Source organism: Phalaenopsis equestris, unplaced genomic scaffold (assembly GCF_001263595.1).
Source record: "Phalaenopsis equestris unplaced genomic scaffold, ASM126359v1 Scaffold000202, whole genome shotgun sequence".
Classification (NCBI taxonomy): Eukaryota; Viridiplantae; Streptophyta; class Magnoliopsida; order Asparagales; family Orchidaceae; genus Phalaenopsis; species Phalaenopsis equestris.
In genome coordinates this window covers 3,322,257-3,335,735 of record NW_018164644.1, presented here as the reverse complement: position 1 = coordinate 3,335,735, position 13,479 = coordinate 3,322,257, and the positions used below count along the sequence as shown (strand labels likewise).

At 36.4% G+C, this 13,479-nt stretch overlaps 1 protein-coding gene across 2 annotated transcripts in view; it reads right to left on the bottom strand.

Annotated features, from left to right (window-relative positions):
* Nucleotides 1-10,083, bottom strand: part of LOC110022848 (ubiquitin carboxyl-terminal hydrolase 3) — a 34,316-nt gene extending 24,233 nt beyond the window's left edge. For both annotated transcript variants that reach the window (XM_020721970.1, XM_020721969.1), the window contains exons 1-6: nt 9,999-10,083; nt 9,642-9,770; nt 9,478-9,528; nt 7,376-7,481; nt 1,454-1,512; nt 1,304-1,378 (exon numbers count right to left, since the gene is read on the bottom strand). In XM_020721970.1, the coding sequence (XP_020577629.1) occupies nt 1,304-1,378; nt 1,454-1,512; nt 7,376-7,481; nt 9,478-9,528; nt 9,642-9,770; nt 9,999-10,052 (474 nt within the window). In that variant the 5' untranslated portion in view covers nt 10,053-10,083. The remainder of the gene's footprint in view (nt 1-1,303; nt 1,379-1,453; nt 1,513-7,375; nt 7,482-9,477; nt 9,529-9,641; nt 9,771-9,998) is intronic.
* Nucleotides 10,084-13,479: the final 3,396 nt, after the last annotated feature.

Sequence of the window (13,479 nt, the reverse complement as noted above, 5' to 3'; positions counted from 1 at the left end):
TGCATGCAACAGATTTAACAAAATAGTCCTATAGGCAATACAAAATTAACAGAGGATTTCAAACATCAACCATACACGACAATTTTTCTCATTTAGATATATGAAATCAACTCAGCACAAAATAGCTCAAAAAATTTTTCAATCAAGCCTGGACGAGTTCACAAATCAATAATCAATCTATAATTCTCTCATACTAGAAAATAATTGTCCTTACTAGCTTGATTATATGTTGAATTTTCCTAAAGCAAGGAACCATACATGACAACACAATTAATTAACAAAATAAAACACTCAGTTAATAATGAAAATGATACCCTATACAGCAAAATCAAATTCCAATTTTGATGTGATATTCACAAGTATAAGTTAAGTAGATTGAAGGAGTAGCTACAACTTTGAAGAAATAAGTGGCAATAGTGAGAAACAACACAAAAATGGTAAATTATAGATTGAATTAATGGCAATAAGAAGGATTTTAAGATTGATGCACGTTGGCAATTCAGGATAAGCCAAGAAATCAATTTGAAGGATTTAATTTGAAAAAAAAAATTATGAGCAAAACAAAAGGACACCACCTCTAATATCAAATTGACATAAAGTGCCTAAAGGAAATGTGAAGAACAAACAAATCCTAAAGGAAAATTGTTGAACCCTCTAGCATGAAGAGAGATATATGAATTCTCAAGCATCCATAAGTGGAGACATACCTCAAAAAAGCTCTAAGAATGATTTATAACAATTCATTGAAAAATTAATATATAAAATCATACTCATATGAATAACTGAAATCTAACAAAGGATAAACAATCCTATCCAAACAAATTTTAGAAATAAAAATTCAACTATAATGCATAATAGACTAAGAAAACTTGAAAATAGTCCCAGTTCAACACATTAGTCATTCAGAACTAATTAGTTGATTATCTTCATTAGCAAGTCAAACAACTTGCTCATATTTAATGCTTCCCGATAAACTTTCAAAACGTTGAAGCTTAATCAAGTAATTTATTATATGCAGAATATAAAGATCACAAGCTATTAGAATATGCTTTTGCCTTCACTTACATTTTTCATTTCTACCCTTAATCAAATGAGCCTTTGAAATGAAAATAACATTGCATTAATTGTTGACATTGGTGGACATAAAAGTGCAGAAAAGTCAAATAGAAACTTCAAAATGATATTATTTGTCAACTTCATCGAACCTTTAGAGAAACAAACTATCAACATAAAATGTCAATTCCAAAACTTGAAACAGCCACCATGCAATAATACATCCATACAGCACTCAAAAAATCCATACCTCGGTATCACCAGCAATAGCCGCCACAGAATGAGCATCTTCCATTTCTCTATTCTCCTCCAAGAACTTGGCTCGCTGTAGAGTAAATGTGAAGCATGAAAAGATAGCCTGCATAAAAAAGAGTTAAATAAGAGCAGGTAGAAAGGCAACCTCGAACGGATCCATGTTGGCAGTTGACTTGTAGAATCGGTCGAAAAATGATCCTTCAACTAAACAAAAAGGAGAAAATTCAAGCATTTACATCTAAAAAATTTTCAAATAATGGGCTCAAATTTCTAAATAAAAAATGGTAATGAAAAGGACAGAAAATACAAACACTAACACACAGTTGACCACTCATCTATCAAAATAAAGAACAATAAATCCATGAAAAATGCTGTAAAAACAAGAATATTGAGCTAAAGAATGGGGAGAAATAATCACAAACAAGACTAAACAAACTAGTGTGCCAACCTTATGTCTGAATTTTTGCTGCAAATCCAAACAAGACTATTGGGCCTAAAGCAACTCAACAATTTTTAAAGTATATTGTAGTTCATTGACAAAAAAATTGATTATTTCAACATGGAATTGCATCCTAAATAACATAACTGAATACTAGAAGCAAATCTTAAGTGGAGGCAAATTGGGTCTACTTTTTGCTTAATATAGACATTCAGTCCATCATCATGTGAAGTGTTCTACTTTAGCTCTTGCATAAGAAAAAAAAAAGCTCGACAAATCTTGCATGAACTCTTACATATAGATAAAATACCGCTAAAAATTTGGGAACTCAAAAGAAAGTTAGAAATCATTGCAATTTCAAAATTAAATAACGGGATCCTAATCTTGGAGAAATACTCATCTTGCCCTCTTTGACCTTATTTGTAACAGCAACCTTTCTAGCCAAACTGATACTTACTCTACTGAGGTTATTGTATGCATCTTTATTTTAGATATGAAGAGTTCAGATGGATATATTTTTTTTGGTAGAGGCAAGTTCATCCCGCGACCCAAATCAACTAATAAATCATTTTATTGCTCTGTCCTTTGTTTGCTTTCCATTGCGGTCATCATCGTTGCCGGTCATAGTATCTTCGCTATTACTTCTCATTATGCTACTCCTATGTATCTCCTCGTGCTGGTTATGTGAGTATTTTTCATACAAAATATTAATTTGTGACTTAGCTTTCAAAATTTCCAAAATAATAATAATAATAATAATAATAAATCTGTCAATAAGTGTTTGCATTTAGGAAATCTTTCCGATAAAGTGGTGTTTCCGAAAAAAACTGCCTATTTAATAAAAAATATGCCCCCTTGAAGAGTATATGATATCAGAGTTAACCCAAACCGCAATCTAAATGAAAATATTATTTCTGAATTTCAGAAGGGGAACAACGAAGACTCTTAAAAATAGAAAATTAATGACAACAAACACACAAACGACCCTCTTGTGCAAAGGGCGAAAGTGGTAACCACCGGCAGGATCCTAGGTGGGATGATAGACTAGGTGCTCGCGGCGGTAACAGGAAGGTTGTTGTGGCCAGGCGGTAGCAACAAAAGGGTTGTTTGTTAAGTGCAGCAATAGGTGGGGTGTAGGAGGGGTTGTGAGGGTAGCAAATGGTATGGGGGAGTTATGACAGCAGGGAGGGAAGGGAAAGTGCTCACGACAGTTGGTTGGTGGTATAGTGGAGTTACGACGGTAGTGGAAAAGGAAAGGGGTCACAAGTTGGGTTGCTGATGAGTTACGACAAAGAAGTTGGATAGGGAGTGGTGCAGGCAAGGCAGTAAGATACGGGGGGCTTCTGATTACCAGGAGGGCAGCAGGAGCAGGGAATGACAAGAGTAGAGGAGTTGATGAGCAGATCTGGATGGCGCCGGAGGAGGGGGAATATGAAAGGATAACTTTTTTTCTGCGGAATCGAGTTACACCCAGAACCCCCCTTGAACCATTGGAGAACATCACCATCTCGGACGACTTACAGTCGGAGTACCTTCTCGCCTTTGAATACAGCTCTAGACGGGAAAACAACCATCGACAACAAGTTCGACATAAATCAGAAAAATCGGGAAGACACAACACTGAACCTTAAAAATCGAGGGGGAAAGGCAAGGGTGGTATTTCCTGCTCAAGAGTAGCCAGCCGGTCCAGCCTCCCTACTAGACTGATCCCTTGGTTGAATCGACAGTTTCAGCGATAAAAACCCCGTGTTAGTCTTCCGGAGTTGGAGGAGCTTTGATTTCATGCATAGAAGCTTGTAGTTTTTCGTCTGCAGTCCTAACAGTACCTGAATCCCACTTTCGGTTTTACTATCTCCCAAAGCACCTAAAGATTTTCCTCCACTTGCGAGCATACATCCATACTGATCCGTTCTCCTAGGGGGGTCTAATACTGAACTGAATTAAGTCCACGTGTCTTGCCTATGTTGTCAAATACTCCCAAAGTAATCCACATTCTGCTTAACCTGATCTGAAGTAAAGGTAAGTTAAATCTTCCCAAACATTGGTGGCGCTGGTGGTAAGGTATTGATCGTGATATCTTGAAATTTAGTCATGTCTGTCTAGTGCATGGAGCTGGCGTCTTAGTCGTATCATCCTCTGTTCATCATCAAAATTGATCCCACTCAAAAGCAGCCAGTCGGTCCAGCCTCCTTGCTGGACCGATCCCTTCGTTGAACCGACTGTTTCAGCCATAAAACCCCGTGTTAGTTTTCTGGAGTTGGAGGAGCTTTGATTTCATGCGTCAAAGGTTCTAGTTTTTCGTCTGTGGTCCTAACAACACCCGGATCCCACTGTCGGTTGTACTATCTCCCAAAGCACCTAAAGATTTTCCTCCACTTGCAAGCATACATCCATACTGGTCCGTTCTCCTGGGGTCTAATACTGAACTTGATTGAGTCCGCGTGTCTTGCCTATGCTAACGAATACTCCCAAAGTAATCCACATTCGGCGTAACCTGATCTAAAGTGAAGGTACGTTAAACCTTCCCAAACATTGGTGGCGCTAGTGGTAAGGTATCAATCGTGATATCTTGAAATTCTCTGTCATGTCTGTCCAGTGTCTGGAGTTGGCGCCTCAACCGTATCATCCTCTGTCATCATCAAAATTGATCTCACCGATATTGTTCTGCTAGCAAGTGCACATATAATCTGGAGCCCCGTCTAAGGGAGAAGACAACGTGCTTCCCATCCTTGGTGAAGAAGTGGGTGTTTATGAATCCTTCGTGTTGAGTTCTACGATCAAATTGTCACGGTCTCTCCAACAACAAGTGACAGAAATCCATGGGTACCACGTCGCACCACACCTAATCTTATAGTTGGCTTCCAATCAAAAACTTCTCTAGGCACCTCCGATCCATGTTGATCTTGTTCTCCTTCTTCAACCAAGTAAGAGAATATGGCTGAGAGTGTCTTTGAGTCATAAGACCCTTTTCTATCATTTATGGAGAAGCCACATTTTTCTTGCTCCCTCCATCGATAATGATACTACAATCATCTGAGTCATGAGACCCTTTTCTACCATTTATATAGCACCATATTCTTAATGCTCCCTCCATCGATAATGATAATACAACCATCTGTGGGTAACTTCCTGAGTGGTGGTGGTTGCCAGTTCTGTTTCTGCTGCATTTCCATTTTCAATGCTAAGGGTTGGATATCTCTAAATGACCAATAAAGTTGCAGTTGCACCACATTGCTAATAGTGGGCTTCAAACCCCTCGAATAACGGGCTATAGTGTGTTCCTCTGACTCGACCAAATCTATCTTCATTTGCAACTGGTTAAGCTGTGTCGTGAACTCTTCCACTGATAGGTCTCTCTGTTGTAGGTGGTGGAATCAGATAAATATATCTCGAAGCTAGCAACAAGGTATGTATTTTCTTTGCATTAACTTCCGCATCTTCTCCCACTTGGTAATCTTATAATTGTCTTCTCTTCATTGGTCTCTGCAAGTTGTCCCACCATAAGAAGGCGTTTTTTCTCAATTTGATAGCTACAAGCTTCACCATTTTATCTTCTAGCACCTCTTTGTACTCAAAGATCCTCTCAACTGATTGTTGTCATTTGATAAAATCATATGCATCCATACCTCCATCAAATTCTAGTAGATCCACATCTATTCTGAAGTCTCTGTGTCCTTTATATGTGGGTTCTCTCTTGGTCTCCTCAGATACTGGATTCCAAAGCAACGTGGTCTTACTTCATCATCACTGAAATCCTCCCCATAAAAGGGGTTGAAATTCACTTCTCTTTCGTCTCTTCGATTTTCCCTGCCACCATCAAAGGTATGTTCCCCTTGAGTTTTATCCTCACTGCCAGCAAGTCTCCGCTGAAACCGACAGATCTCTCGCTGTATCTCTTTTCGGGTAAGCTCGAGCATGTATCTCCTTGGTGGCATGACAAGGGTTTAAAATTAGGAGGTGAAAAAGAGTGTAAAAATTGATTTAGGGTTACTAATTTTGAAAACCAACAAGAAGAAAATAATATTAGGTCAAAGTTTGACTATAGTTTGGGAATATGAAAAAAAAATTTGGTGGAGGGATACGATGGATGCTAAAAAACTCTACGATATGACAAGGATTAAACTAGCTCTGTACCAAATGATACCAGAGTTAATCCAAACCACAATCTAAATATAAATATTATTTTTGAATTTCAAAAAGGGGTTCAACGAAGACTCTTCAAAACAGAAAAATTAATGACAACAAACACACAAATGGCCATATTGGGCAAGGGTGAAAGTGGTGACCACAGGTGGGATGAGTGGCTAGGTGCTCGTGCTCGTGACAGTAACAGGAAGGTTGTTGCGGTCAGACGGTAGCAGCAGAAGGGTTGGTTGTTAGATGGCGTGTAGGAAGGGTTGTGAGGGTAGCAGATGGTATGGGGGAGGAGCTACAGCAATAGGGTGGAAGCTGGAATGGATTATGACAGCAGGGAGAGAAGGGAAAGGGCTCATGGAGGTCGGTTGGAAGGTAAGTGGAGTTACAACAATAGTGAGGAAGGAAAGGGGAGTTAATGAGTTACAACAAAGAAGTTGGACAGAGGGTGGTGCATGCGAGGCAAGAAGGTAAGGGGGGTTTTGATTATAGGGAGGGCGGTAGGAGAAGAGAACGGCATGAGCGGAGGGGCTGATGCGTGGATCTGAATGGCAGCGGTCGAAACTAGGGAATATGAAAGGGTAACTATCCCAACAGGATCGAGTTACAGCCGGAGCACCCCTAGAACCTTTGGAGAAGATTACCAACTCAGATGTGTTGCATCTGGAGCACCCTCTCGTTGTTGGATAAAGCCCTAAAAAGAAAAATAGCCGCCGACGACAAGTTGGACAGAAATCTGAAAATCAGGAATACATAAAACTAAACCCTAAAATAATAAACAACGTATTTATAATAAGATAGGTAGGAGGAAGAGGGGAAGGGGCGGTATTTTCTGCTCAATAGCAACCAACCGATCCAACCTCCCTGCTGGACTGGTCCCTCAATTGAACCACTCAGTCCAACAATAAAAGCCCCACATCACCATAATTTAATTATGTGTAGATCTTAAACCTGCTATACTAAGCCATGTTGTATACATTAGGAATCAAAGCGTTTCAAGCATAGAAGACCAGAATCAAGCAAAACGATATACAATATATTGCTAAAATAGTAGCATGCCCCCATTTATTCATACAAAATCTACAAAAAAAATAACATGCAATAATATTTTCACCATTATAAAAATTTTCCTTTCCATTTCTTTTAAATGCATCAATAAGAGAAACAACATCTATTAAGCCAAAAATTATTTATTCCCCAGAAAAAACTGATCATAGAAGCATTAACTTTTCCATCATGATTTAATGGGACAACAGTAAATGATGAGTCTGATTTTGCACTCAAATTAGCACATGCCTATAGATAAATCCACATGTATTAACCAAATTCTAAACAATGAAGTCAAAATTAACAGCATCTAGTCCGCCCAAAAAAAAAAAGAAGCGAAATGGCCACAATTACTCAATGTAATATTCTGCCAAGTGTTAAAGAATCAAAGATCCAAAGAACACGTAATCGAAGGCTGGAAAAGAACAAGGGAAAAAAAGCTCGTACCCAGATTTAGTTGGGACTTCACATTTCCAATGGCATGAAGGACACCCATGGTCCCACAAGCATTACCAACAGTTTGTTTGAGAAAATACACATTTTCAGGAAATACCTGCAGATATGAATAAAAGACTAGTAATTTAGCAATAAGCCAGCATAAATAACGTTTATGTAAAAGTATGATAGCCGAGTTTTTTATTGGCACTTTAGTTTTCTAACGATTTTGGAAGTTACAACATTGGTTAGCGAGTGTGATTCTTAACATTCTGCCAATAATTGCAGGATAAATATACTCTCGCAACTCTCATCCTAGGTATGGCAAAAATAAGAATGTTCATATGGAAATGAGGTTAAACTAGAAAAGAAAGACTTAAAAATGATTTAAGAAGATAATGTTAGAGTGCTGGTAAACGTTCTAATAAACAATGGAGAGAATTGGTTGGGTGTATGTCATTACAAATGCACCAAACCGATCTAATCCAAGGACATCATCTAACAGGAAAAATGCAAAATCATGGAATGGAATTAAGTAGGGATCAAACGAATTAATAAGATGGAAATGAAAAAGGAAGTAAAGAGGGAGAAAGTCTTTGTGAATGTAGGCTCCAATTTTCAATAGTGATTGATTTGGTTGATTTGATTTATGTAGATTAAGACGCCTTTCTTCTTAAGTAAACCTATAATTAAAATAAAAAAGAGTTTTTGGTATAAATTAGGTCTGGGAATAAGTGATATGTTATGAATTAAAGTTTCTTGCTAGGACGAGGGATAAGAAAAAAACAATTTAAGAAAATTATATGTGAATAATATTTCTTCCTAGGATAAGAAATAACAAAGATCATGAGTATAATGACACATTTAATTGCTCGAGAACCAAGTTTTGTTCTATGTATTCAGAAATAAGGTTATTTGAGATTAAAATAAACAAAAATTTTATTTAGGACTTGCATAAGAACCTTGAGGCCAAGGACCTCTACAGATAATTGGTTTATAATGTGTACGTCTATTAAAATTGCTTTTACAAGACACTTGAAATCAATTTGGCCAACCAACAACCCATAGCCTCGTTCATCCTCTTTTGTACACTAACAATCAGCTAGGATCCTCCACATGCAAAATGATGGCTTCCATTGTCAACAAACCACTAGACTATCATTGACATATGGTTGACCGCCTCTGTTGGGAAAAAAGCTTGTATTTCTCATCAGTTGATCTAACTAACTAGTTTGTCACCGCAATCAAGATCGCTACCACCTAAAGACAGCTTTCAAACTCGTCACTTTGACAGGTAAGTCTTGTGTTGACATCTCTCTAACTTCTGGGAGGGGGATGAAACCATATACTTGAGCTTTACTTATAATAAAATTTCTCACCTGGGCTAGGCTTCATGACTTTTCCCTTTTGATTTTCCACAAAAAATTCACACTACTGTATTTGTGCATTTGAACACATTTTGGATTTTCCACCAAAGACGGCCTCACTTATCTATTTGAGCATTTGGACACCCGGATTTTCAACCCAAAAAAAAGCTCTCACTTCTCTATATGTGCATTTGTAAATTTCAGAGTTAAGATTATCAGACACCCACAAATTCCTTAAGAATGTTTTCAACATGCAACAATGCCCCAGTAAACTCCTTCATAGCCTGTTACTACAAGCAATATACAACTCCACATAATTCTCACGTGTACATAAAATTGGAAAGTATAAACAATGAAGAATTTTTGCTCCATTAAGATTGCATCATCAGCCCTAATAAAACTAGTTTTCATAACGGTATCATATATTTCCAAAATCTCAAATTTGGTTTGCACGGTAAGACTCAAAAGATAAGCTAATAAAAAGTACTAAAATGGCCAATATATCATTCTCCTGTTCAATATAAAAACTAAACAAGAGTACAAAGCTTGATAAACCATAGTAAACTTCAACCTTCGTCCAAGAAAAACAACCCAGAGAAAACCAGGAAAGGGGAGGAAGAACTCAAAAATAAATTGTGAATGTTTATAAAGAGAACTGTAGCCATGAACGAACTGAATGTGCAAAAAGCTACAAAGAAAGTACTATTTACAGTTCAATCTCTGAAGCAAATCAACAGAATAATTCACCTCTCCCATTTCAGCACTCCCTGAAATTTTCTCTCTCGCATCCCTCCTCTCCTGGAAAGAACCAAAGCTGATAAGAACACATCTAACATTGGTGCCAAACAATAAGGACATCTAACGCCGATGAATTCAAGCAAAAACAAAGATCCTTTGATCGGTTAAACTACCTGCGAGTCAGGATAACAGAAAAGCACAGCAAGCACAGGCTTCGGAACCAACTTAAGCATCTCGTCATCCAAACCGTACACATCATTGAACTCCGCTTCGATCTCTGGAACGCCAAGACCCCAGATGAACTACATAAGGAAACAAAATAAGTCAGGGCCGCCAATTGCTTCAAATAACGCAACTCAATCAAAGAATGACAATCGCACTTTTCAACCAAAAACCCTAAACCCATCGATTGGAAACAGGCCCAGTATGAGAATAAAAACTAGATGAAGCGGATTGGTTAACCGAAGTCGAAACGAAGCTAAACAAGATAACGAACGACAGAGAGGAGGCGAAAAAGGGGTGGGAGAGACCTGGTTCATGACATCGGGGTTAGCTTCGAGCGGAATCCACTGCTTCGGCGCCATTCTAGCTAGAATGGAGAGAAAAAGAAGGCCGGGAAGGTTTTATAGTTGGTGTTTCTTTAACGAAAGAAAAATATTTACGTACTTCGCACGCAATTGGATGGTCATCTCGTGAAAAATTTTTGAATGACAGTAAAAAGATGAGTCTCGAAGCATCGAATGTATTAATAAATTATTTAGGGATTATTGAAATGTTATTGAGATTAATATTTTTAATAATTTAATTATTGAGAGATTATTAGAAGTCATACGCACCCAGAATTACATGAGTACGGCGTATGTAAATTAACACTACTACCGAAAGCCCCATTTACTAAATTTGCTATAATTTAGTAAATATGAGATTTGAGAAATAAAAAAGAAATTGAATTTATTAAAGACAAATTTTAAAATTTATCATTTTTTTTAATTTGACAATATTTAGGGCACATTTGTTTCAGCTTATCGGCTTGCCTTTGAAAACGCATCATTGACTTGTGTTTTTGAATGTGGCGTTTCATGAATCGCGTTACAACCCACGACGCAAATTTCTTGCATCTCAAGATCGCGATTGGCAACCCATTTCCTGTGTTCACAAAGTGAATTTCCTAGTTTTATCCATGCAGGCACCCCGGCACCGGGTTCGTGGGGCGCTCATGCATTGGTTTCAATTGCCCCTGCACCTGCAACCTTTTCTACAAGGAGAGGGTTCGCGACAGCACCATGCCCCCTCCCTGCAGTTCCTGAGATAGGGGTATTTAGATAATTTATTCAAGGATAACGCTTTTAAAGCTAAAATTTTCGAACAAACCAACTGCTCCTGAAACTCAAACTTTTAATGTCATATTTTCCACAACTTCTGAAATGAGATTACATGCAGCCAAAACCAAAAGAAACACACCCTTAACTTAAAATTAGCTTAAATATGTTACCAGCAAGCTTTATACACAAATAGACTTTTAAAATGTATATGTTTTATGCTTAAATGTGTGCCACATTGGTTAAAACAAAAAAAATAATCCTCTAAGTAAAAGGTTGGAAAACTCAATGATATGAATCGAATTAAGCTCATATCAAGTCATTAAAGCACTTTTAGAGGATTTGAATTGTAATTGAATGGCCAAATCAGCTCCAAATTTGACATATATTAAAATTGAGCATCTTGACGAGAGGAATCCAATGAGCCTATGCTCTCCTAATTCTGAGGTCATTAAGATCCTCAAGTCGTTAAAAACATCCTATAATCAATGTGGGTCAATATGGGCAGTTTGATCTGGTGGTTAGGAGAGCTATTTACCAAAAGATCAAATGCCCCTATCACAAGGGCCATAAATAAACCTTCACACTTCAAGTGAGATTAGAGTAGGTGTCAAATTCAAGTGTTATTCTGGACCAAATATTCGACGATAACTTTTGGTCTTTGTAGATGTTGACCACTGTAGAACATCGCCCACCACCGGCCACTCCCGCTCGTCGTCGTCAATAAGCTCTACTTGCTAATGAATTATCATAAATACAGTGTATCGAATAATGTCGTATTGAAGACCCGTCGATAACTTTCAGACTTCATATCTGCCAGTTGTTTGTTAACGTCGTATCTCAAATACAATCGTAGTATATAGCATCATACACTCTAATATTTAAATCACATCAAATATATCACTCGCTTTAATTTATCTAAGAAACAACTACATCTTTAAGAAAAAAAAAAAGACAGGATGATTTACATACATACCACTCAATTCTTATGTATTTACATATCTAACACATATGAATTGATTGGTATGTATGCAAATGCCTCTTTTAATTACTGAATTGTTTTCAAGTTTAAAATATTTAATGTTGATTAGGATGAAAGAGACGATAACATTTGATTTCGTAAAATAATCATTAATTTTTTTATTTAATTAATTGTTTTTGGTGCACCAGTACTAATTAGAAATTCTAATTAATAGCAATTTGGACAGGCCTCAGCCACAACTCTACTAACCAATTATTATTTTAGGTCAATTATTTTTTTCAAAAAGCATTTACACCTAAACGTTATCTTTTACATTTAAATATGAATGTTCTACATTGAAATCAAAGAATAATTTTGTTTTTGAAGATCTATTTCTCATTGAGTGAATGGGAAAGGTGCCAAAGGGTAATATAAGTACATTGTTTTGGGACATTTACATCATGCCACTAGGGGTGTAAACAAGCCGAACATGAGTGAGCCCAGGCTCAGCTACTGTCCGGCTCGTTTAAATTTCGAATTCAAAAAGTGTGTTCGTGTTCGGCTCGTTTTCTTAGCTAGCCGAACACGAGCCGTTCACGAACAAAGAATCGTTTTGACAACACTAATCACGTAATCATAAGATATTAAAGATTTTGGCAATATATAAAACATCATTTGAATCTAATTTAATAATTTTTATTCTATTTTCTTAATTAACACTTTTAATTATGAATCTTTGTAGCTTTGTAGTCAATTAATTTTTTTAAAAGTACTACTCATAAAAAATCTATCTATTATATATATATATAAATATATATATATATATGTATGTATATGTATACCTGATTAATAGTATTTCGAGCCAAAATGAGCCGAACACGAACGAACAAATATTAATTCGCGTCGTTCGTGTTCGGCACGTTAACTTAGCGGACGAGTCAAACACAAGCTGTTCGCAAACAACGAGCTGTTATGACAGCCCTACATGCCACCCTATTCTTGCATATAGATATCTAACACCTCAACTTTATTTTTTTTACATTTATAGTGACTAAAATTTTCATATCACAAAAAGTAACAATTATTTTAATTTTTTAAAAGTGAAATAAATGCTTTTAGTGTATAGGTAAAATTATATAAATGTAAAAAAAAATTAAGTTTAGGCGTAGCTATTTGAATACACAAGAATGCAGCACAAATTTTATTTTATTTTATTTGATGTTTAGGGTGAAAGTATTTGTGTTATTATTAGGGTTTTAAAAGGACAGGTGTCTATCATACAGGCCTTCAAATCAATGTTGCATAATTATAATCATTTGAAATGTTATTCTGAAGGCGAAATAAGTATTTTTATTGAAGAAACAAAATATGATATACCTCTAACCTATAATATAAAGGCGGCATAAAGTCCATGATTTTGTGCAGGAATTTTGTAGTAATTAGTGATATAAACTAATTTAAATTTGAAGGGAAAAAAATAATCGTTATTATTCAAAACGAATTGAATGGTTATAGTTAATATTTGATAACTTCATTAACTGTCAAGATAGTCGAAGAGAAATTAATTCGTCCAAATTCTTTGATAGAAAGAATGTCTATCCAAAATCAATCAAATTACACTTAACAAACTCCATTAGTACGGCCCAAACTGGCTAATACATACATACATATACATATGTATACATACATATCATATACATACATATACATATTATATATATATATATAACT